The sequence below is a fragment of the Hyperoodon ampullatus genome (assembly GCF_949752795.1).
Source record: "Hyperoodon ampullatus genome assembly, chromosome: 15".
Lineage (NCBI taxonomy): Eukaryota > Metazoa > Chordata > Mammalia > Artiodactyla > Ziphiidae > Hyperoodon > Hyperoodon ampullatus.
In genome coordinates, this window is record NC_136928.1 from 14,886,324 (window position 1) to 14,912,603 (window position 26,280).

Genomic DNA, 26,280 nt, shown 5'->3' on the forward strand with positions numbered 1-26,280 from the left:
AATTACAGAGCTATGAAAATTTTTGCTGGCTAAAATTATTGTTTTGTTTTGTTTTGTTTAGGTGGGAAAATAGTACTTATGTCTAGGGGGAGAAAGAAAAAATTTTTTTCAGAGACACATGCTGAAATATATATATATAAACACAATGAGATGAGATTTTCTTCAAAATAATTGGAGGAGACTGAAAGTAGGCAGAGGTAAGATGAAAAAAGCTTGGCCATGAGCTGATCACTGGCAAAGCCGGGTGAGGGGCCCAAGAGGTTTATTATACTAGTCTATCCTCCCTTTCAATTTCTGCTTAAAATTTTCCACAATAAAGTTAAAAAGTAAAGTTTGTAGGCAAAGCATCTAGCACAGTGCTCTGGAACATTAAAAAGCGCTCAACAGTCACTATCATCAAGCTGGGCAGCAGCAGTAGTAGCAGCAAGCAGTCTACCTCAGGACAACCTCCAAATAAGATGGGGATTACTTACGTGACAGGCCACCAAGGCTCCTGTATTCCAGCCAATCAAGATAATGGGTTTGTGGGGGAAATGGCTGTGAATCTTTGTGGGAAGAGAAAGAAGACAGTGAGACTGGAGGCCACAGACTGGTGCAGGATGTTGGGTGTGCCACAGTGAACTGCAATAGGACGTTCTCACCTCCAGCACTTTGCTTCGCACGGCCCCAATCATGTGCTCCAGGCACTGCAGAACTCCTACGCCACTGCCATTGTTCAGCAGATGCGTGGCAACAGGGATGACCTAAAGGACAGAGTGGCAGCCACGAGAGCAGAGCTAAGTTCCAAATCTCCTCTCAAGTCTGCTTAACCTACCTAAATCCCTTCAACCTCGGGTAAGCACCATGGGCATTCTAGACAAAAAGAGACCTGGGGGACGCTCCACATTTAAGTTCGTCCGTTTTGACCCCCTCTTCGTTTCTGTCTGCTTGATCCTCCCCAGGAGGAGTTCCTCCTGCCCAGTACATACCTTGCCTAAGCAGGACAGCTGAGACTGCCAGAAGCGGTGGCGGCGCGAGGTGGGGAACACGGAGCTGGAGGGCCCGGAGGAGGCAATGAGAATGAGAGGAGAGCCAGGGAGTTTGCTCTAAGGAGAAAGACCCCACCAGAGAGCCAGTGAATGAGAGGTGCTCCTCCATGGAACCCCAATACCTTTCTTATCCCAACCAATGCTAATTTGCTCAGGAAACTACGTTAAGCACGACACCCAGCCAGTTATTAATGAAAGCAGTTAAACAAGCCATTATCCTCCTGCCAAAGTTCTAAGACTGGATTCTAAAAACAAGTTCACGGGCCACAGTTAAGTCCAACTTACTGGTTTGTTATGAGAGAGCACTCCCACAGCGGGGTCCCAGGGCCGCTTCAGGAGGAGGGACAAGGCCTCGGCTCCAGCGGCCCCGGTCTTCGTGTTGGACGACACGAGCATCCGGTCAATCAAGGTAGGGATCTAGAAGCAAGGGAGAGCAAAGATGCTTCCAGCATGAAGTAGGAGACCCCACCACCAGGATCAGGTGGGAGGACACAGCTCCACTATGAGCCAAGGAAAGATTTCAACTACAGCTCCCCAACTTTCCTCACGAGCAAAAGTACAAATAAGTGCATGGCTGAAAAATATGCCTCCCATCATATTAAAGATAAGTGGATACAGTCCTCTGGAAACCAATCTGGTGACACGCATCAAGAGACTTAAACTTATTCTTATCCCTTTCTTAACAACCTGTATCAGAAACACACACACACATACACACACACACACACGGGGGCTGGGGGGTAAGCAAAAGACAAATTCACTCTCAGTCAAAAAGTGGACACAACACAAAGGCATATACATGGAAGTGGTTAAGCAAATTAACTACATAATTAGATATTATGGATTAATTTTAAATATTTAAAACAATTTGTAATAACATAGGAAAATAATTTGCTAAAACGTTAAAGGTAAAACAGAAAATATAAAAATTATCTCTACTCAGAAAAAATACAAGAAAATATGCCAAAAGATCAATAATGAACTTTATGGAGTTATGAATTTTTTTCCTTTTCAGACATCTGTATTTTCTAAATTTCCTCAGTGAACACCAGTTGATTTTTTATAAATTAAAAACAAAACAAAACTCTGCACTTACTTCTAGAATACTGCCTTCAAACTGTGGAGTGTTAAAAAAGTATGTTATTGTGCCCCAAATAATATATCCTACTATACTGTGTATACAGTTGCCTTGAACAACATGGGGTTGGGTGCCAAGCCCCCATTCAGTTGAAAAGCTGTGTATAACTTTACAGTTGGCCCTACGTATCAGTGGTTCCACATTACACCATTACAATTCACCAAAAATGTGACCTCACAGAGGTGTAAATATAGGTTTCAGATATGCTGATGCTTACACTGAGAAGAATTATCTGTGTGAATCCCATACTACCCACAAGAGGTCAAAATGACCTAGGGGAAAGGAAAGATTTTTAACTGTTAGAGGTAGTTTTCAGAAAAATAAACTTTTTGAGTAACTGGAGAATAAAAACTACTACAGTGATGCAGGCTGTAAAAGTTCAGTCCATAGCTAAAATCGTACTCAACAGTGAAAACCTGAAAGCTTTTCCTCTAAGATCAGGAACAAGACGAGGATGCCCACTCGCACCACTTTTATTCAGCATAGTATTGGAAGTCCAAGCTAGAACGATTAGGCAAGAAAAAGAAAGGAAAGGCACCCAAATTAGAAAGAAGTAAAACTGTCACTATTTGCAGATGACATCATATCATATAGAGCAAACCCTAGACTCCACCAAAAACAACCATTAGAATAAACGAATTCAGTGAAGTTGTGGGATACAAAATCAATATACAAAAATCTGCTGCATTTCTATACACTAATAGAGAAATTACGAAAACTTTCTCGTTTACAATGGCATCAAAAATAATAAAATACCTAGGATTAAATTTAACCAAGGAGGTAAAAGACCTGTACACTGAAATTTTTAAGACATTAATGAAAGAAACTAAGACACAAATAAATGGAAAGATATTCTGTGCTCACAGACTAGAAAAAGTAATATTGTTAAAATGTCCATACCACCCAAAGCAATCTACTGTACAAATTCAATGCAATCCCTATCAAAATTCCAGTGGCTTTTTTCACAGAAATAGAACAAACAACCCTAAAATTTGTATGGAACCACAAAAGACCCTGAATAGCCAAAGCAATCTTGAGAACAAAGAACGAGGCTGGAAGCATCATGCTTCTTGATTTCAAACTATTTTACAAAGTTATAGTAATCAAAACAGCACGGCATCGGCATAAAAACAGAATCACAGATGAATGGAACAGAATAGAGAGCCTAGAAATAAACCCATGCATATATGGTCAATTAATTTACAACAAAGGCGCCAAAAACTTACAGTGGGGAAAGGACGGTCTCTCCAATAAATGGTGTTGGGAAAACTGGACAGCTACATGCAAAAGAATGAAACTGGACCACTATATTACATCATACACAAAAATTAACTGAGAAAGGATTAAAGACTTGAATGAAGATCTGAAACCATAAAACTCCTAGAAGAAAACATAGGCAGTAAGCTCTTTGACATTAGTCTTGGCAATGATTTTTTGGATCTGACACCAAAAGTAAAGGCAGCAGAAGCAAAAATAAACAAGTGGGACTACAAAACTAAAAAGCTTCTGCATAGCAAAGGAAAACATCAACAAAATGAAAAAGCAACCTATTGAATGGGAGAAAATATTTGCAAATCATGTATCTGATAAGGGGTTAATATTCAAAACATATGAAGAACTCATGCAACTCAACATCAACAAAATAAACAATCTGATTAAAAAATGAGCAGATCTGAATAGACATTTTTCCAAAGAAGATATACAGATGACCAACAGGTACACGAAAAGATGCTCAACATTATTAATCATAAGGGAACTACAAATCAAAACCAAAATGAGATATCATCTCACACCTGTTAGAATGGCTATTATCAAAAAGAGAAGCATTAACAAATTTTGGCAAGGATGTGGAGAAAAGGAAACCCCTGTGCACGTTGGTGAGAATGTAAATTGGTGTAGCTACTATGAAAAACAGTAAGGATGTTCCTCAAAAAATTAAAAATAGAACTATCATATGATCCAGCAATTCCACTTCTGTGTATTTATCTGAAGAAAACAACAATAACTCAAAAAGATATATGCACCCCCATGTTCACTGCAGCATTATGTACAATAGGCAAGATATGGAAACAACCTAAGTGTCCACTGATGGATGATGGATAAAGAAAATGTGGCATATATATATATGCCACGTTTTCTACACACACACACACACACACACACACACACACACACGACTATTATTCAGCCATAAAAAAGAAGGAAATCTTGGGCTTCTCTGGTGGCGCAGTGGTTGAGAGTCCGCCTGCCGATGCAGGGGACATGGGTTCGTGCCCCGGTCTGGGAAGATCCCACATGCCGCAGAGCGGCTGGGCCCGTGAGCCATGGCCGCTGAGCCTGCGCTCCGCAACGGGAGAGGCCACAACAGTGAGAGGCCCGCGTACCGCAAAAAAAAAAAAAAAAAAAAAACATGGATGGACCCTGAGGGCACTGTGCTAAGTGAAGTTAAGCCAGACAGGGAAACATAAATACTGTATGATCTCACTTTTATGTGGAATCTAAAGAAAAACAAACAAAACAAAAAACCAAACTCATAGATACAAAGAACAGACTGGCGGTTGCCAGAGGGAGGGGGTGGAGGATAGTGAAATGGGTAAAAGGGATCAAAAAGTACAAAATAAATAAAGCCATGGAATGTAATGTACAGCATGGTGACTACAGTTAATAACATCGTATTCCAGATTTGAAAGTTGCTAAGAGAGTAGATCTTAAAAATTCTCATCGCAAGAAAAAAAAAATGTTTGTAACTATGTGTGGTGACATATGTTAAGTAGACTTACTGTGGTGATCATCTAGCAATACATACAAATATCAAATCATTATATTGTATACTTGAAACTAATATAATGCTATATGTCAATTATACTTCAATTAAAATAAAAAATGCAAAGATAGGACAAGAAGATAAGCTGTTCCAGGCAATGATAAGCAAAGACAGTGATCCTAATTTTGAAAGAGCAAGACTAAAGAGGTTTCTGTACAAGAAATGAGAGGAGGGACTTCCCTGGTGGCACAGTGCTTAAGAATCCGCCTGCTAATGCAGGGGACTCGGGATCGAGCCCTGGTCCGGGAAGATCCCATATACCGCAGAGCAACTAGGCCCATGCACCACAACGACTGAAGCCCGTACGCCTAGAGCCCGTGCTCCGCAATAAGAGAAGCCACCGCAATGAGAAGCCCGCGCACCGCAACGAAGAGTAGCTCCTGCTCGCTGCAACTAGAGAAAGCCCGCGCACAGCAATGAAGACCCAACGCGGCCAAAAATAAACAAATAAATAAAATTTTAAAAATAAAAGAAATGAGGGGAATATAACCATGAGACTTTCTCAGTTTAATTCAGGAAACAAATGTTTACGCAACGCCAACACTGCTGTTACAAGACACCAGCCTAGTGCTTACTGCAAAGGAATTTAATCTACAAGGGTTAATGAAGACAAGCACACAAACAACAGAAGAGGAGGGGCTCTAAGTGCCGTAAAGAAAACTAAGCCTCACACTATGATGCAAACCATCTAACAGAGAAGAGGGAAGCGAGCCGGCAAGTTTCATCTGAAGATGCAGCACGTGAAGTGAGAGGCACTCTGAAGAATTCTAACAGAAGATGGGGGAAAGCTTTCTAATCAGAGACACCAGATATAAGCAAGAAAGAACAGGGCTTATTCTAGGCACAGATGGCCTGAAGTCGAGAATTTGAGCAAGGAAGTAGGAGGATGTAAGGCTAGTAACAAAGGCTAGGGCCCAACTGCGAAGGATCTTCACCCTAAATTGGCCATTTCCTGTAACTTACTTTGTCACTGTGAGCCACTCAACACCTTGAGGTAGAGGATCTGACTGAATTAGACTTTAAAAGTTTTTATCTGGCAGTAATAAGAGTACACCTCTCCAATGACAAAGCCTTGAAACTCACTTTCTGTAAATAAGAATACTTAGAAATAATTAATCAATAACCAACTTCTCTGCTTGGAGCCAGGCAGACCAAGCATCCCTGGTCTCTCCAGCACTGCGTCTCTCTCTAGGGTCTATACCTTCTCTGCTCCCCTTACAATAGGTCTGATGGTGAAAGTAGCTGGGCCAAGAGCACGATCCCATCCACCTGCATTTTCATCCAGCAGGAACATTAGAAGTTGTGGGAAACAACCTAAGTATTTGCTGTGAATCTGAGAGTCATGGGAAAATAAGAGCCTGAAGGGAGAGGAACCACTGAGAGCAGAGCCTCAAGCGGCCAGCAGCTCACAGTCTGGGACCCTGCTGACTGTGTGTCCTCTGCCACTCCAGCTAACCCACACCGTGACCTAGAAGCAGGGCCGGCCAGCATGCACTGTGCACACCTGCGGAGTCCCGCCAGTGGTCCGTCATGCTCAGTAAACATGAACACCACTTACACCACTTCATTCACTTGGGAACATCCATACAGTGACTTCAGTGGGGCAGCAGCGCAAACTTCTTTACGAGGGAAATGACCTCCAAGGCATACTGGCCATGCAATGTAAGGCAGAGAAGTGGGCTCTGGGCACTACTAATACTCATCCCTTAGGGGATATTCACCAATGACGTACTCTTCCCATAGGTAGAATGCTGTGGAGAACATTTAAAATGCCTGAAATACTCACAAGCCACTGTTGTCGGCCAGGGGCCTGTCTTGGCTCCACACCCACCCTGTGCCCATGCCTGCCCCCTATTCACCTCCTGGGCCAGGGTCTCCACTGCAGAGGAGCAGCACAGGGAGAAGTCTGGGACTATCTTTTCTTTTGTCTCTTTCTCCACTAGAAAATAAGCTCCATCAGAGTAGACAGCATTTCTGTCTTGCTCATCCCAGCACCTGGCACATTATAGGCACAAGATAGTTGAATGTATGAATTAACGTCAAATTTCCTACCATGCATTTCATTAACACATCTGGTCCTGAGTTTTGTTTTATTTCCACACTAAACCAGTCTTCTTTTGCTTTCAAACAAACTCAGCAACCTTCAAGTAACAAACAGGTAGGAAACAATAAGTCTGGAAATTGGGGGAATATGGCTGGGGAAAGCTGTTGGCCAGGTAAATTATAGCAACAAAACAGGCCAGCTTCCTGCAAAGGAGAAGAAAACCACTTAAAAAAAAAAAAGTCAAGAACTGAATTAATCCAAGTTGCCTGAGGCCATGCTGTATTGGAGCAAAACACTCTAAAAATGATGGTACCACTTATAAATCATTAACAGTTACTGTAGGTTTCCTATGTGCCAAACTTTATGGCAAGCATTCTATCTCGATTAATGAATTTTCACAAACATCCTAGATAGGTATTAGTATCAGCCATTTTTTTAGAGATGAGGAAATTGAGACACTAATCCAAGATTACACAGCTAATTAGTAATCAGGATGAGATCAGCCAAGCAGTCTGCCCCCAGAACCTGTACTCCAATCACACCGAACACCGCCCAGTGCAATAACTGTAACCAAAATAAACTGCAATCATGAAGAAAAACAGTTTAACTTTGTGCAATACTGTCTAAGTAAGAAAGCAAGGAAAGTTAACGATACGCTTTATAAAGAGTGATTAAAGTGAAAGTGTTGCTACCGAAGGCTCATCATGATGAGGAGAGACCGAGGCATCACATCACGGCGCTCCCTGCTCCGGAACACCTCCCCGTGCGCACCCCCACACTCTCAGCACCACGGGTCTGCTTCCTGCCCCGCTCTCAACACCCCTCCCTGGTAAACCCCTCATCTTCTCCGTTCTCACCTCACCTCAAACCACAAGCTGCAGGGCTGCAGAGACTAAACATGTTCTCTGGTTTTCAGGAGGGCTAGAGACACTTACGCCAGGTGAAAACACGAAATGATACCATGTCTCCTGTTTTTGATAACAAACCAGTTAGCTTCAGTCATGCCCTCCAGGCTGACCAGGCAATGACCTCGCCCAACCCCACTTCCTGAACCCACAGCGGAGGCTGGCTACCCCAGGACAGGGCAGACGCCCATCACAGCCTCACCTTCCCTTTCAGTGTCTGCAAAGCATCCAGGTAGGCGGCCAGCATGGGCAGACTCAAGGTCTCCACCAGGGTGGTGTGCAGCCACTGGACCAGCTTGGTGTCCCAGCTCACACTCGCCAGAGCTTGCCGCACTCTCCTCGCACACTTGTCCACGGCAACACGGCGCAGCACTGGCTCGTTACAAGCCTGAGAGGTGTAAGTGGGGGGACAAAGTATGAGGGCCACCTCGTTAGCGACGTGGGGTGGGGGTGGGGGGAGCGGGGTGAGGTCAGCTAGCCCGTGAGGCCCGAACTAGGGGGAGCCCACGGTGGGCAGGCTTCTAGAGTCTTACCCCTTCGTTGGCCAAGCGGGCAAGCCGATCAGACTGCAGGGCTTTGAGGATCTTGTTGAATAGCTTGTTCTGGGCCATTGTCCAGCCAGTCCTATAAGAGAAACTCTGAGGAATTAAAAGTCAAACCCTGGGGATGCTCGCCATGCATGTACACTGTACAAAGAAGATATGTCATGTTTTTTGTTCCCACTATGAAACAGTATAACTCAAAGTAGCTTAGAACGAGGCTAAAGCACAACCCCCAGATTCTGGTCCCAATCCTGCCAATGAATCACCTCAACGTATACTTGTATTAACATACACACTACAAGTCAAAACCAGTCACAAACAGAGTCTTTTTGGTGCTAGCAAAGGTAATTAATTACCTAGTGGCTAATATAATCCATCAGTAAACAGAAGCATGGCACCATTGCACAGACATATTTGAATTTCACAAGTTTTACTATTTCACACAAAAAGGCAGACAGGATGAGAAAGCATTTTAATGTACTAAAACCTCAGACTAAGATAAGAGGCCTATTTAAATCAGCTTTAGGAACTAAAATATAACAAATGAAGTGGCTATTCTCCCACTCCTTAATAATCCACTCCTCAATAATCCACTCCTCACTAACCTTTCTCCCTTTTCCATTTTTTTCCCCTGTATATCACACAATTAACAAATTTACTTCTGAATGGTCTGTTCCATATAAGTTAACTCTGTATCATCCCTAGCAGACACACTTTCACCTTGCTTATGGAAGGCTTTATGGTTCCTCCTCCAGCTCAGCTGTCAACTCCCTGCAATTAGAAACCTGTCCTACTGCCCGTCCCCACCTAACGACACACAGCACAGCAGCGTGGCGCGGACTAGAGCCCCCTCCACCCCACTCCTGGCGATCTTAATTACTCTCATACTCCAACTCTGGCCAGTAATCTTCCTAAAGATACTAACAGAAAGGTAACAGAAGATGCCCAACTGTTTACCAACTCTCCCTGCCATAAAAATAAACTGGTGATTAAATCTCCTTTAAAAAATTTTAGGTGGATGCCAGACCCAAATGAGAACCTGGAATGAGATCAAGGTAGCACTCCAAATCAGCAGGGATAAAGTAAATAGGGCGGTGACAACCACTAGCCAACTGGAAAGAGAAAATCTGGATTCCTCCACAATACTCTTTACACCAAAATAAATTTCAAGTGGCATAGAAAGTTAAATAAAAATAAAATGAGGGCTTCCCTGGTGGCGCAGTGGTTGAGAGTCCGCCTGCCGATGCCGGGGACACGGGTTCGTGCCCCGGTCAGGGAAGATCCCACATGCCGCAGAGCGGCTGGGCCCATGAGCCATGGCCGCTGGGCCTGCGCGTCTGGAGCCTGTGCTCTGCAATGGGAGAGGCCACAGCAGTGAGAGGCCCGCGTACTGCAAAAAAATAAAAATAATAAAATAAAATAAAATGACCAAAGTACTAGGAAAAAACAGTAATTAAAAAAAATCTATCTACCTATCGAATCTATATCTTAGAATGAGTAAAACTTTCTGTGACCTAAAACCTAGAAGCCATAAAAAGAAGAAAGATAAATTTAACTACATAAAAATTTCAAGTTTCTGTAAAGGAAAAAATAAAGTATCATAAATGAAGTCAAAATACAATGAAAAAATAACTACCGTTTCATTAAAATAGAAAAAGCCTCTAGAAAACTATTAAGAAAAAGACAAAACACTCAAAACAAAAACAATGGGCAAAGAACATGAAAAGGCAGTTCATGAAAAGGCAGTCAACCCCCTTGGGCTTTCCCTGGTGGTCCAGTGGTTAAGAATCTGCCTTCCAATGCAGGGGATGTGGGTTCGATCCCTGGTCAGGGAAATAAGATCCCACATGCCATGGGGCAACTAAGCCTGTGCTCTAGAGCCTGTGCGCCACCAACTACAGAACCCGCACGCTGCAACTACTGAGCCCATACGCTCTAGAGCCTGTGTGCCACAACTAGAGAGAAGCCCACACACCGCAACGAAGAACCTGGTGCTGCAACTAAGACCCGATGCCAAATAAATAAATATTAATAAATATTAATAAATAAATGTAGGGACTTCCCTGGTGGTGCAGTGGTTAAGAATCCGCCTGCCAATGCAGGGGACACGGGTTCGAGCCCTGGTCTGGGAAGATCCCATATGCCACGGGGCAACTAGGCCCGTGCACCACAACTACTGAAGCCCGCGCACCTAGAGCCTGTGCTCCGCAACAAAGAAAAGCCACCGCAATGAGAAGCCCAGGCACCACACCGAAGAGCAGTCCCCACTTGCCGCAACTAGAGAAAGCCCACGCGTGGCAGCGAAGACCCGGTGCAGCCAAAAATAAATTAATTTTAAAAAAATGCAGTCATAAGAAGTTCAGCAGTACTCTGTTGTGAGGGTGGAAGAAAATAGATCCCCCCAAACTTTGTGGATGGAAATATAAATTAGTACCACCTTTTGGAAAACCAATTTTGGAAAAAGATCAATCAAAAACCTAAATCAGATCATGTCACTCAGCTCAAACCCTTCAATGGCCCCATCTCAATCAGCTGAAAGCCCAAGTCCTTGCAATGGGCTGTCTGGACCGCCCCCTGCCTCTCCAACCTCATCCTCCATGACTGTCCCCAGCTTACTGTGCTTCCCCACACTGCCCCCTCCCCTTACTTCCCCCATGCACATCCTGCATGCTCCCACAGCACAGACTGGGCCCTAACCGCCCATTCCCCTTATCTGAAACAACGGCTCCCTCTCCAATCTCCAGGTCCTTGTTCAAATGTCACCTACTGAGGCTTTCCCTGACGCACCTGTACTTAAAACTGCCGACACCTCACTCGCACCCTGGGATTCCCTATCCCCCCTTCCAGCCATACCACCACCTCACATTGTATCCATTTTATTTATTTGCTTGGTTTGTCTTCCTCTGCTAGAATGTAAAGGCCAAGATGGCAGAGATTTTTGTCCATTTTAAGTGCTATATCCCCAGCATATAAAGCAGTGTCTGACACAGAGTAGGGACTTGAACATCTGCTGAATAAAGAAACGGATGAATTGCACACATACTACGTTCTAAATCCTGTAAATAGTGGAGTACAAATCCAAACCCTCTCACTCCCTACCACAGAAGCGCCTGGGTCCTGAGCAGCAGAGGAACACGGATACACCACGTGGGCCAACTGTAAATTGAGCCCTTCACTATACAGGGTGCCTGAACCACAAGGAAGTTGCTTCCAACAACTTCAGCAATCTCCATTTCTCTTACTTTATAACAGACTAGCGTCTTTCCCATCATAACCCACCAACCAGACACCCTCTTTTCTACAGGTCATCTCTCTAACACTAACAACATGGCCCAGTAAACATGCAGGTGGAAGGCAAATTACCCTTTGTTATGCACATTGCACAGTTATCCCACTATCCTCTCCTTCTGTAAAATAAAACCTCCACCTACCACGTCTCCAGTTTGACAACTTACCAGTTACACAGTCCAGGAGAACACTAGCTATGAGCCAGGAGCTGGCTGTGTGCCCTCAGTCTCCTTGACTGTAAAAGAGATGGACTAGATGATCTTTACGGTTCCTTCTAACAATGAAAAGCTCAGGTAGCTATGACTACTGATGGGAGCAAAGGTCCCATGAGAGCAGCTGAAGTCCGTGATCACAGAGTTCTTCCGGAGAACCCTGTACCTGCAGTAGCTCTTGTTGCCAGAGCTAAATCCACCTTAACCTCCAAAGCCTCTCATCCTTTTATGACCCCTTGTGGCATACTAGAAGCAGTCATAGGTTTCTTGGAATTGCCCTTTTTCTTATTTTCCCATAGCTCTCTTGGCTTAACTTCTGCTACTTCATTAGGATCTCGTCAGTTTTTGTTGTGGCTTGATATTCAGAGAGATTCTGGATTTGGGAGATGGGGGAGTAGAAGCTTTTACTCAAAGGTGGGACTCAGGATACTTTGGGACCAGGAAGGTTTGTGGGAACCAGCATCTTCCAGCCCACTGGTTCATCATCTCATTTTCCTTCACAACATTATTTAAATGTACAACACACTAACATGAGTAGCATCTCTCATATGTATAGTGATTCTTGGATGGGCTTGGGGATTTGGTGGTGGTGGGAGGAGACAGAGGATGTCCACAGGTGGTTATAAAAAGCTCTCTGGAGATACATGGATATTTCCATTTTAATAAACTTCTTTGCTTTTAATGGCTGGTTCTACCCTACTGGTGGGCATTTAGGTTGCGCCCCTTTTATTGCTATCATAAACTGTCACAGTGACCATCCCTCCTCTCCCCAATACACTCAAACACACATCTATTCCATCTATATCTTTACATGGTTGTGCAAGTATCTCTGAAAGATAAATCTCTTGAAGTGGAAATGAAAGATCTGTGTTAAAACTTTAGAATTTCAGTTCTGTGAAAATAATACATATAAAGAACCTGCGACATCTTGAAAGCAGTATTATACTGCAGCCTTACCCCCAGCAACAATGCTCAGTGATAATCAAACAGGTTAAACAATGAATACAATTTCTTCATGTTCAACAATCTCTTGACCTTTCTCAAAGCCTATTGATCATGTTGCAAACCTTAATCCCAAGGACAGAGAATGAGGTATAATTTTTATTTATGAGGTACCGATAGTGTTTCCAAAATTATCCTGTTCTTTATTATACAACAGGATGTCTTCTCTATTTGTTTTTCTTACTCTGCATTTATTCTGAAACCTGAAATGACAGGAGCAAGGAAAATGATGTGAACAAAATCATTCACATCCTGGGAGGGGGACTACAAGCTATTTAGAAATTACTACCACACACCAATGACAGCTGAAATTAAATTGAAAAACCACAATGTTGAGAGTCTAAAATCCCTAGAAAAAGTTCTTAGGATTGTTGCTGGATATATAACAAAGTGATTCCAAGAACTGAAACATGTTCTCTATATTTTGCCAGTTTCGTGGGAGGCTGGAAAATTAAGTGGGCAGAAAAAAATGATCTAACCCAAGATTAAGAGCACACAAAATATATAATTAAGGAAAAATTTAAAAACAGGAGACAGAATTTTAAATACAAGTCTAAACAGTCAAATAGCTGATGGGAACTGTGGTGAGTCAACATGCTCCCCCCACCTAAACCTATTCAATTTTCATGAGTGCAAAAATGCCTTCTCTCCATTGCTTACATGAGATCAGACACTAATGTTCTCCACGCTCCCACTGAACCCGAATGACATTCTGACTTCTGGCTCCTCTTATCCAAAGCAGCCAAAAAGTCACATCAGTCCCAGAACCTGATATTTTCAAAGGTAATTCTTTCTCTGATACTAATTCAATATTAAAATGTCTAAAGGATTTTTTTTTAAACCAGAAGGCAAGCAGAGAGAGAGAAAGAACGTCAGAGAGAAGAAAGAGGTCACACTTACTTTTTCAGATTATAAAATTCTTTGCTTAAACACCAGGAGAAAGGAAGAGAGGAATGCCAGGGACAGAGAGAGGGAGGGAGAGAGGAAGGGAGAGGGAGGGAAAATAAACAACTCAAAGATCTTGAACTCAAAATTTCAAACATCCATCTGAGATTAACATATAGATACATACAATACTGAGAGATATAATTAGAGCAAATTTAGAAAAGAATTTTTTTCAATTGAATTCAGAAGTTCTGATTTCTAAGATAAGACAACCTGCTTTAGGACACTAGATTCTTTTACTGAAATGTTGACAACGTCCTAAAATCCATTTGAGAGCAATGCCCCTTAGTATCATATGTCAGGAGTATTTTGTTAAATGTCTTTGAAAAGCTGTTCATCTAATTAAACTTGGCACTTGACAAACATCTGGGGGAAAAAGCTGGTCCAACTTCTTGGGGACAACATTAGTACACCAGCAAATGTATAACATTTTCAAAGGTTCTCCAGGTCACACGATTTTGGCATGCAGACACAAGAATGCAATCTAGACCAGAGGTCGGCAAACTTCTTCTGTAACGGACTGGATAGTAAATATTTTAGAGTTTGTGTGCCATATGGTTTCCATCACAGCTATGCAACTCCGCAGCTGTAGTGCAAAAGCAGCTACAGACAATACCTAAATGAGTGGGCATGACTGTGTTCCAATAAAACTGTATTTATGGACACTGAAATTTGAATTTCTTTTGTCTTTTTAAAATTTTTTTTCAACCACTTAAAAATGTAAAAACCATTCTTAGCTCATGGGCCATACAAAAATAAGCAATGGGCCGGATTTGGTGCATAGGCCATAGTTTGCAAACCCCTGATCTAGACAATTAAATCAAGAAGAGAGGGATATTAAACTGTTTCATGAAATATCAGGCATTAATAGAGAAACTCAGAGTCAGTTCGGGCTGGGTAGGGGGCCTTCATTTTCGAAACAGAGAAAGTTATCTGAATGCAGTTGCTACTAAAATAATTCAAGAGGGTGAAATAGGGCACTAAAAAAGAAAATTAAGTTTCTGAATCCACTGATAAGAGAGGTCAGTAATCTCTCTGAGGAAAAACAGATTTCTAGGGAGCTGTCCTATATAGTCCATGAGTTCTTGATGTGGGAAACTGTAATTTTACATGATTTTATACAGGAAGAAAAGAAGCAGCAATTTAACAATCAAATCAAGGGAAAGAATGACAACAAGATGATTATAATCAAGCAGAGAGAACTAACTGCAACCTCCAAACAGGCTACAGATCCAGAACTTGGGGACAGGGTCATAAAGTGGTGACCTCTGAAATTGAAGCCAGTTAAGTACCATCAAATAATGAAATTAGCTGTGTGCAAAAGTAACCTACCTGAAGAGATGGTTTGTAAGCCTGTTGCTAATGGGAGAAGGACGCCTCCAAAATCTCATCAGACACTAAAAGACAAATAATCTGAGATAAACTGAGCGCTAATTAATCATATCAATCTGTGGCAATGTCATAACACAGGGATGGAGGTCCACATGGAGAAAGACAAGCCGAAGATCAGAATCTGTCAGTGTTTCTCTGCAGGACTGGGCAGGTGGAGGTGTGCCCTGACCTAACTCTGTGGGCCCGTCTTGCTTTGAGCAAAGATGGGTGCATCCAGCTACCTTGTTGAAGGAGGGCGCCTCCTGTGCAGACTGTCCACTCGCCATCCACTGCGGGAACAGAAGAGCTTCCCAGATTCTCCTACTGAGAATCAATGCTCTGGGCCAGGCCACCCCAGTGTTCCATCTGCCTTGCAGTTGTATCTCTCCTTATAAATTAAGAAACTGGTATTCACATGTATTATTAAGTCTCTGATGACTTTGGTAAACATGAAGAGTCCCCCAAAACCTTTTGATCATGACCATGGGCGAACTGATCGAAAAATTCACGCAATTCTCCCATGCAGTTTCTGAAACTGCAAACTGAGGACAAGGCAGCCAACACCATAAAGGACACGTAAGTGTGAGGCCACCTTGTTCAGCCACAACTAACTGGTCTCTCTTTTTACTACCCTTAAAGAGAAGGTATAGTAGTTGAGAACACTGGGCTCCAGAGTCAGACTGCTCGCTTTAAACAAATCCCTGCTCCACAACTTCCTAAGGTTTCTTCAACTCCCTGAGCTCGGTTTCTTCATTTGTAAAATAGAGATGAAGAAGGGATATGCCTAGGAGAGTTGTGAGATTTAAAAGAGATAATGCATATGAAGCGCTTGGCACAATGCCTGGCACCTAGAAAGCACTCAACAATTGGTAGTTCTTTTTTGTTACTACCATTGTCAGTATTTTTAGTATTATTAACTGTAACAGTGGTGATAAACTACTTTGCTGAATTCATTGACTCCGGTAATACTCTAGTAGCTGATCTTCACTCACAGCAGTTTTCCTCTTTATCTGAAGCTCTAAAGAGCATTTCCCCTTCTTAGGGCACAATGTTAATTCCAATTCAAGACCCCGAACAACTTCTTCAAAAGCTCTTCAGCCAAGGTGCAGAACTGCTCCTCCTTCAACAGCTACGATCCTCATCACATAAGCACACCAGCTCAGTCTCATTCCCTGCTTCCAGCCAAACTCATAAACCATGCCAATCAGCCTCAAACTTTCCTACTCTTCCTCCTACCAAGTTACTTCTTTTTCTTCCATTATTATAAAGTAAGAGCTCTCCAACATTATGGCAAGTTTACCACTTACCAACCCCTGATATAAAGATCTTAACATTCCCTTAGTAGGTAAATACATATAGAGAGAGCCATAAGGGAAATGCAAATTAAAACCACAATGAGATGTCACTTCATACCCACTAGAATGGTCATAATAAGAAAAAGACAGGGCTTCCCTGGTGGCGCAGTGGTTGAGAGTCCGCCTGCTGATGCAGGGGACGCGGGTTCGTGCCCGAGTCCAGGAAGATCCCACGTGCCGCGGAGCGGCTGGGCCCGTGAGCCATGGCCACTGAGCCTGCGCGCCCGGAGCCTGTGCTCCGCAATGGAAGAGGCCACAACAGTGAGAGGCCCGCGTACCGCCAAAAAAAAAAAAAAAAAGAAAGAAAAAAAAAAAAGAAAAAGATTAAAAACAAGTGTTGCCGGGCTTCCCTGGTGGCGCAGTGGTTGAGAGCCCGCCTGCCGATGCAGGGGACGCGGGTTCGTGCCCCGGTCCGGGAGGATCCCACATGCCGCGAAGCAGCTAGACCCGTGAGCCATGGCCGCTGAGCCTGTGCGTCCGGAGCCTGTGCTCCGCAACGGGAGAGGCCACAACAGTGAGAGGCCCACGTACCGCAAAAAAAAAAAAAAACAAGTGTTGCCAAAGATGTGAAGAAACTGGAACTCTCATACACTGCTGGTGGGAATGTAAACTGATGTAGCCCTTTTGGAGAACAATCTGAAAATTCCTTACAAGTTAGACAGAGTAATCATATGATCCAGTAATTCCACTCCTAGGTATATATGCAAGAGAAATGAAAATATATGTCCATACAAAAACAAGTATATGGGGACTTCCCTGGTGGGCCAGTGGTTAAGAATCCATCTGTCAATGCAGGGGACACAGCTTCGAGCCCTGGTCCAGGAAGATCCCACATGCTGCGGAGCAACTAAGCTGGTGCACCACAACTACTGAGCCTGAGCTCTAGAGCCCTCGAGCCACAACTACTGAGCCCGCATGCCAAAACTACTGAAGCCCATTTGCCTAGAGCCCGTGCTCCGCAACAAGAGAAGCCAGCACAATGAGAAGCCCACGCACCGCAACGAAGAGTAGCCCCCGCTCACCACAACTAGAGAAAGCCCGCGGCAGCAATGAAGACCCAACGCAGCCAAAAATAAATAAATAAAAATAAATAATTTTATTTAAAAAAAAACAAGTATATGAATATTCATAGTGACATTATTCGTAATAGCCAAAAAGTGTTAACAACCCAAATATCCATCAACAGATGAATGGATAAATGTGGTACATCCGTACCACAGAATATCATTCAGCATTAAAAGGGAATGAAATATTGACACATGCATCAACATGGATGAATCCTGAAAACGTTATGCTAAGTGAAAGAATCCAGTCACAAAAGACCACATTCTGTATGATTCCATCTATATAAAATGTTCAGAAAAGGCAAATTTCGAGAGACAGAAAGTAGACTGGTGGTTGCTAGGCGCTGGAGGGGTTGGGAGGAAATGGGAAGTGACTGCTAATGGGTATGGAGTTTCTTTTGGGGTTAAGGAAAATGTTCATCAAATTGAGTGTGGTGATGAATATACTAAAACTCACTGATTGTACACATTAAATAGGTAAATTGTATGGTACGTAAATTTTATCTTAATAAAGTTTTATGAAATAAATGTCTGCCAAATGAACAACAAAATGACCTAAAGAGGAGTGTTGAGTCCCCACGGTGAGTAGGCTGTAAGAGAATAAAACTAGGCAGCAAACTCATGAAAATGGGGTGAAGTGTTCCCCCCAAACCACAGACTACAAATCTATTTTTAAAAGCCACTCAAATCAAACATCTTTTAGCTTTTCGTACGACTCCAGAACATTTTCACTACCCTAATTACAGACAATGTAAATACAGTGTCATACAAATGGACATTTATTTAACAGGGTTTTTTTTTCTAGCAGTCTGGGAAACTCAGACATACACGTATGTTAGTACATAACATGTACTATATACGCTAGAGAGCAAGTCATACCTACCAAATTTAACTCATTTATTTATTCAATCAACATTTACTATATGCCTACTATGTGCCAGGCAATGTCCTAGGTGTCAGGGATGGAAAGATGGCTGAGACACAAACTCTCCTCCCAAGAAGCTCAGTGCACAGTGAGCTGAGAGTTATCATGCAGAGACAGGAGAACATTCTGACTCATGTGGCTACAGATGAAATAAGCTCCTAATAAATATGCTTCAGTGAAAATGATACAAAACATTTACAGAGCGGTGACTATTAACCCTGGAATGCCCAGTCCTCTTAGAAGCAGCCTACCTGTTGACATGCTCCTCCCAGTCCTCTGGAGGGGGAGGTGCATCCGCATCGGTCCTGGCGAAGATGACATGCCGTTCACACTCATTCATCACGCTGCGTGCCTTCTGATTGTCATAAAGTGGCACAGGGGTTGATGTGACTGTCTCCACATCTATTGGGACGTCTGACTCGCTGTAAAGAAGTGAGGAAATAGGACCAGCCACACGTACTTCACACAACACAGGTATTTAACGATCATCTGGTTGCCAAAAATGTCTCTTTAATATAATCACCTTTTATTTATTTATTTGTTTTGGCTGCGCCGTGCGACATCTTAGTTCCCCGACCAGGGATCGAATCCGTGCCTTCTGCATTGGAAGCGGGGAGACTTAACAACTGGACCGCCAGGGAGGTCCCTAATCAGCTTTAAAGTATGCATAAGCATATTATATCCACAAGAAAATTATGATCCAAAGTCATCTTTCCCACACTTGTCTAGATCTCTGCCCTCTGACATGCTGGTATGTGCTGGGGGAACACAAAGTTGTTTTAAAATGAACCTATGCAAAAATGACAGAAAGCTATTTTTTAAAAAGGACAAATATATTCCCTAAGCATATAGTTGATTGCCTAAACGTGTTTTCCAGTACAGTAGCTATAAGCCACGTGGAACTATTTAAATTAATAAAAATTAGAGGGAATTCCCTGGTGGTCCAGCGGTTAGGACTCTGCGCTTTCACTGCCGAGGGCCTGGGTTCAGTTTCTGGTTGGGGAACTAAGATCCTGAAGCTGTGCAGCGTGGCCTAAATAAATAAATAAATAAACAAACAAACAATTAAAAATTCAGTTCCTCAGTCACACAAGCCACATTTCAAGTGCTCAACAGACATATCTGCCTAAGGCTACCATGTTGGACAGAACAGATACAGAACATTCCTATCACTACAGAGTTCTGTTGGGCGGTGTTGGTCTAGAGTTTTAAATAAATTCATACAAACTTGCCCTTTCCTTAGCAAGTCAACTGGTAGTTAATGATATGCTATAAAAGCCTATGATTGTCTAAGACAGATGACCTGGAATGCAGACGCCTTAGCTTACTCACTCTGTAAGGAGCCTACAACAGAAACAAACACAAGTGGATACCTGAAGGATCTTTCATATTTTAAAATGTTAAAGAAATCCTAGTGCCATGAGGGTCCTTCACTGCACCAACTTTGTCACCCAAAATACGATATCAATCAAACTGGTCTACTGGCCATCTACCTAACATCACTTTAACTTTCTGACCTCAATGATGTTATTGTATCCATTCCCAATGGCTGGAATAATTACATCATTACGAAACGAAGTGAAATAATGTGAAGCTAGATTTGGTGGTGGGTGAAAGAGCTGATTATCTTCTGTGGACCAGACATTGGACAAGATACTTAGCCTTGTATTCCTAAAATAGAACTCCTGATTTCACTATTCCAGCCGCATCTTCCCCAAGCCTTCCCCAACTCATGGCACCACCCAGCTGCTCAAGCCAGAAATCTGAGTCATCCTAATTTCGCCTTTCCCCTTAACCCTGGCCACTCTTTCCAATTCACTACAGCAGGGCATGTTGGATCGACCTACAAAATACACCTCAAGGCCAACCGTTTTTCTCCACCTGTACTATTCCTGCTCCATCAGGCTCATGATCTCTGGCCCCAACCACTGCAGTGGTCTCCTAGCAGGGCTTCTCTATTCCACTCCTGCACTATAATCTATTCAACAAAAATTCAGAGAGATCTTTTCAAATAAAAATCCAATCTCTAGCTTAAAATCCTTCAATGACTTCTTACCAACTCTTAGAATCAAATTCCTACATGAGGTAGCCTCTGCCAACTTCTCCCTTAGCTCCCACTTACACCTCCATTGCAACCACACTGGAGACCCAATGGCCTAAAAAGAGTTCCTAAAACATGCCAAACTCCCACTTTCAGGGCCAATATATGGAGTCAGTCTATAAAAGGAAATAATTTTCTGAGTACTAAAATGACCAAATCCACAAAATCTCACTTTAAGAAACTATCATGAGATATGAACACAGGAGTCTCATTATCAAGAAGCTATTACATAACTAAGAGAAAGACCTCAAATTCTATTTAGAAGAGCTCTTCAGTTATGCCCTAGGCCAGAAGCATCAGGATTATGCTGGATTATTCCCTAAAGTCACAGATCCCATGCCCTGTACATTCAAAGTAGGCCAACAAAATGCTGCCCTCACTGGGAAAAGAAATAAATACCACTATTCTACACGTGTTGAACACACACGTTATGGTACTTCCAGCTCATTACGGCTCACTGGGGGATCTAAAAAAGCAAAACACGAGATCTCTATTCTCCAACAAACCTAAAACCTGTGCCAGAGGAAGATTAAACATCAGGTCAGATTAAAACAAACAAACAAAAAAAACCTCTCCCCAATAAAAGTTTATAAAGTTATTAAGGGGATGATTTAAGCATCAAAATAGAATATATCAACAAATCTTGAAACACCAGTAATCAGAACACCTTAAAGCTCAAAAGAACTGCTAAATGAGTTTATTTAGGCCAGATGTAATTGTATCATATTACATGGCAAGTTTATTAAAAAGTCCTTACCCTATAATGTAGGCGGGCTGAATATGTAACCATACCTAGGAAGGGTTAAGATCAACCCATGGTGACAGTTCTGTAACAAGCTAAGAGAGAAAGCAAGGTCTTGGGCATATGCTCCTCAACTTTCCAGGTGAAGCCAGGAAAAGCAAATCGAATTACCATAAAAAGGTTATTGCTGCCAGTGTTGGAGCCAGACCACTGGACTAAAGGAATGAGTCTAATCCTAGGTGGCAATTTTTAAAAGTCAACTCTTCAGGGCTTCCCTGGTGGCGCAGTGGTTGAGAGTCCACCTGCCGATGCAGGGGACACGGGTTCGTGCTCCGGTCCGGGAAGATCCCACATGCCGCGGAGTGGCTGGGCCCGTGAGCCGTGGCCGCTGGGCCTGCGCGTCCGGAGCCTGTGCTCCGCAACGGGAGAGGCCACAACAGTGAGAGGCCCGCGTACCGCAAAAAAAAAAAAAAAAAAAAGTCAACTCTTCAGTCTTTTTCTTCACAGTTGAAACAATCCTCTTCAATTCCTCTTCCCAGACAAGTCCTGTTAGCTAAGTGCAACAGGTTGTTTGCTTTCCTTTGAACATCTTGCTTTCCTAACTCATTAGATGTCTTGAATGCAGATGTCCACACATAGGCCTGATAACCTCACGATGTTTAACAGTGATGCCTGAATTAAACATCCAAGCCCCACCCCCCTTTACAATCTCCCACAGTAAAATCCGCTCTAATCTCCAACCATCTGATCACTGCCCAGTTAGGGCAATGGCCGCCCTTAGGAGAGAAGCCCAAACTCACATGGTACTTTCGTGCTGCCTCCGGGGAGTAACAAAGAGCATGCGGGTGGGGCGGGCACTACTGGCATCTGGGTGGGCACTCCATGGCTTGGCATAGCTATGATCCAGAAACACCAGGTCCAGCTCCCGCTCGTGCACCGAAAGCTGGAAGAGCAGTGAGGTGCCCATGCGCCGCGCTGACGTCTGGAAGTCCCTCTCCCCACCGCGGTGGGCCATGTCAGAAGAGGCGCAGCAAGTCAGAGAACGGGTACCTGCATGCTAGTCACCTGCGGTGAAAAGTTCCAGTTTAAGTCAATTCCGATGCTCAGAATCTCTTCCAACCTAGAACATCTAACAGGCTTCTTACTTTTGTGACCTTCTAGCATTCGTCATTGAGTATCCATCACACTACAGACCCTTGCCCATGTAGGGAGGGTTCCTGAGATCCCACTCCACCACCAAAAACAGGCTACGGGATCACCTCCATCCTCAATCTCTACAATTTGGTCCACTACAAAGCCGAGGGACTCCAATGTTCACCAAGGCAGATACTAAACTTGCTTGGCCAGCGCCCCAATTTCCTACGTGGGCGGGACGGGTTTTGGCAAACAAGAGGAATTACAAAGACTAATAATTCTGAAGCTAAGGGTCGCTATGGCTGCACACCATTCTCGAAAGCTTCCCAGAGCCGTCTCCAGCAGGAGAGTGAGCATCCCAGGAACAGCTGCTTAACGTGGGCCTCAAGGAAGCCCTTGACATCTCTTGTTTGTGTTAAACAAAAGTTTTGCAACGACTTCATAATGCTCTGGAGTTTTAAAAATATACAGGTGACAGCTCCTCCCCAAAATCTGTAACGATGCTATGCGAGGAAGACCCCTCTCCCTCACCGAGGCCGGGGTGGTCCCTGGGGAACCGCCCTCTACTCCAGGTACCCTTCGGGGGTCCAGCCACCGAGCCTCAAAACCGCCCCAGCTGGTAGCCAGGGGCTGTGATTCGCACTTTACAGACGGAGGCGCCGGCTCAGGGGGATGGAGTGACTTAGCCAAGGTCACCGAGAGTTCGCGACGAAGAGGAGCCGCCTCCCGCCCGCCCCGGCCCCGCGCAGCGCCCGCGTCACGGCGGCCCGAGTCCGCCCCCGGCCCCACACGGCCGTCCGACCCAGGCCGCCCGGTTCCCGCGCGCCCTGGGAGCCCGGAGGTCCTCACCGAGACCCGCGCCCACTCCGACCCGGGCCGCGACACCCCCCGCTCCGCACCCCACCCCGGGCCCGCCACCCCCGCCGCGGCCGACCCTTCTCTCACCCGCAACCTCCCGGCCGCGCGGTCGGCCCGGGCCGGATTTCTGTGCGCCTGCGCATTACCGCCTCCACGCCCCGGCGCCCCGGGCACCGAACAAAACGCGGAAGTGGATTACAGCCTGGGAAGGGAGGGGCGGTGAGCCGCAAAACCCGGAACGGATATAGCTGCGGGGGAAGAGAAGACCCCAGAACGCGAGCCGGTCTCGCAGGCAAGACAGCGCAGAGTCCGGAGTTCGGGCCTCTTGCATCTTCAGCAGGGAAAACTAGGGCGAGGGAGGAGGCTGGCTCCTGCAGCCCCTGTTCTCGCCTCTCCCCGTTGTTGCATTGCCGGGTGGCTGGCATACTTCTTTTCTTTATTAATTTTTATTGGAGTATAGTTGCCTTCTTTTCAAATCTATGTAAATAGCTGTTTAAGAAACAGACTTACAGACGTAGAAAACAAACTCATAGTTACCAAAGGGGAAAGCGGGGAGGGGGATAAATTAGGAGTTTGGGATTAGCAGATACAAACTACTATATATAAAATAGGTAAACAATAAGGTCCTACTGTATAGCACAGGGAACTGTACTCAATGTCTTTAAATAAACTATAATGGAAAAGAATATGAAAAAGAACATATATACATATATGTGTGTGTGTGCGTATATATCTGAATCACTTTGCTGTACACCAGAAACAAACACAGCATTGTAAATCAACTATACTTCAATTTTAAAAAAACTGTTTAATTTATAATTGTGATAATAAGGGCTAGTATTTAGAGAATGCCAGTCACGTTCTAAGTAACGTAAATAACCTACTTCATTTAATCGTCTCAGTGACTTTATATGCTAGGTTCTATTATAGTCATATCCATAGAAGTCAAGTATTTTTTTAAATTAATTTATTTATTTATTTATTTTGGCTGTGTTGGGTCTTCATTTCTGTGCGAGGGCTTTCTCTAGTTGCGGCGAGCTGGGGCCACTCTTCATCGCGGTGCGCGGGCCTCTCACTGTCGCGGCTTCTCTTGCTGCGGAGCACAGGCTCCAGACGCGCAGGCTCAGTAGCTGTGGCTCACGGCCCCAGTTGCTCCGCAACATGTGGGATCTTCCCAGACCAGGGCTCGAACCCGTGTCCCCTGCATTGGCAGGCAGATTCTCAACCACTGCGCCACCAGGAAAGCCCAGAAGTCAAGTCTTTTGCCTAAGGTTACACAGCTAGTAAGTATCAAAGGCAGAACTGGAACCAGGCAGCCTGGCTTCAGAACCTCTTCACAGCTCCACTCCCCACCATGCCTACTGCAATAAGGAAAAGTGGATGGTGATCTGAGCACGTAGAACAGCAAGCCAGCCTTGGCTTGGGTGATGGGGTGGGTGTCCCTGGGAAGGTGACCTTAAAGCTGAAACCAAAGGAAGAGAATATGGTAACATGGTAGATGCTGGGTGAGAAGCTCTCCAGGAGAAGGAACAGCAAAGACAAAGGCTCTGGGGCAGAAAACAGCTTTAGAATATTAAAGAAAAAAAAAAGTGGCAAGAACAGTGTAGCTAGGAAGCAGTGGTCAATAAGTGGAGAGAGACGAGGTTGGAGAGGCAGACATAACTCAGACCCTAAAAGGCCCCAGATGCCCCAGTAAGAATTCTGGTACTGACCATAGATTGCTTTGAGTTAATTTTCCTCTGTGTTTTGTAAAGAGAGAGTAGATCCTAAAGTGGAGGATGTTAACCTTCTTTGTATCCTTCAGAGAACATAGCCAGGATATAGGGAATGGATCCTGTGTTGACTGATTGATGACCAATCAGTTGGTTGACTGACTGACAGTGGGACACCAAGGCAAGAAATGTGGTTCAAGAAGAAAAATAAATCGTTACCACTTCACACCTGCTAGGATGTCTAAAAAATCAATGGTGACAACAAAAAATGTGATAAAAAGTGTTGGCAAGTACATGGAGAAATTGAAACCCTTGTACATCGCTGATTGGATGGTAAGATGGTGCGACCTCTTTGGAAAACAGTCTGGCAGCTCCTCAGAATGTTAAGCATAGAGTTACCATATGACCCAGCAATTACACTCCTACATATATACTCAAGAGAATTGAAAACATATGTACACATAACAAGTACACAAATGTTCACAGCAGCATTATTGATCATAACCCAAAAATGTTAACAACCTAAATGTCCATCAACTGATGAATGGATAAATAAAATGTGGTGTATCCATACAATGGATTTATCAGCCCATAAAAGGGAATGATGTACAGTTGTCACTTGGTATCCAGATTGGTTCCAGGACCCTCCTTGGATACCAAGATCCACAGATGCTCAAATCCCTTACATAAAACAGTGTAGTATTTGCATATAACCTACACACATCCTCCCAAATACTTTAAATCATCTCTAGATTACTTATAATTCCTAATACAAGGTAAATGTTATGTAAATAGTTGCTGATGCACAGAAAATTCAAGTTTTGCTTCTGGGAACTTTATGGAATTTTTGTTTTTTAATATTTTCCATCTGCAGTTGGTTGAATCCATGGATGTGGAACCCATGGATTCAGGGCGGCCAAATGTACCGATACATGTTACAAAATAGATGAACCTTGAAAACATTATGCTAAGTGAAAGAAGCCAGACACAAAGGCCACATATTATATGATTCCATTCATATGAAATGTCAGAATAGCAAATCTATAGAGACAAAGTGGATTCATGGTTTCCAGGGGCTATGGGAAGGGGG

The 26,280-nt window shown here is 43.7% G+C and overlaps 1 protein-coding gene across 2 annotated transcripts in view; it reads right to left on the bottom strand.

Moving 5' to 3' along the window:
- The window catches only part of KANSL3 (KAT8 regulatory NSL complex subunit 3), a gene marked incomplete at both ends in the record, with an annotated part of 39,828 nt that extends 16,240 nt beyond the window's left edge, over positions 1-23,588 (bottom strand). Inside the window, 9 exons of one of the 2 annotated variants that reach the window (XM_079720422.1) lie at positions 474-545; positions 642-743; positions 969-1,085; positions 1,314-1,445; positions 8,142-8,327; positions 8,473-8,563; positions 18,895-19,065; positions 22,287-22,551; positions 23,566-23,588. In XM_079720422.1, the coding sequence (XP_079576548.1) occupies positions 474-545; positions 642-743; positions 969-1,085; positions 1,314-1,445; positions 8,142-8,327; positions 8,473-8,563; positions 18,895-19,065; positions 22,287-22,501 (1,086 nt within the window). Of the gene's footprint in view, positions 1-473; positions 546-641; positions 744-968; positions 1,086-1,313; positions 1,446-8,141; positions 8,328-8,472; positions 8,564-18,894; positions 19,066-22,286; positions 22,552-23,565 lie in introns of those variants that run through there. The other variant, XM_079720423.1, reaches the window with a different exon arrangement.
- Positions 23,589-26,280: the final 2,692 nt, after the last annotated feature.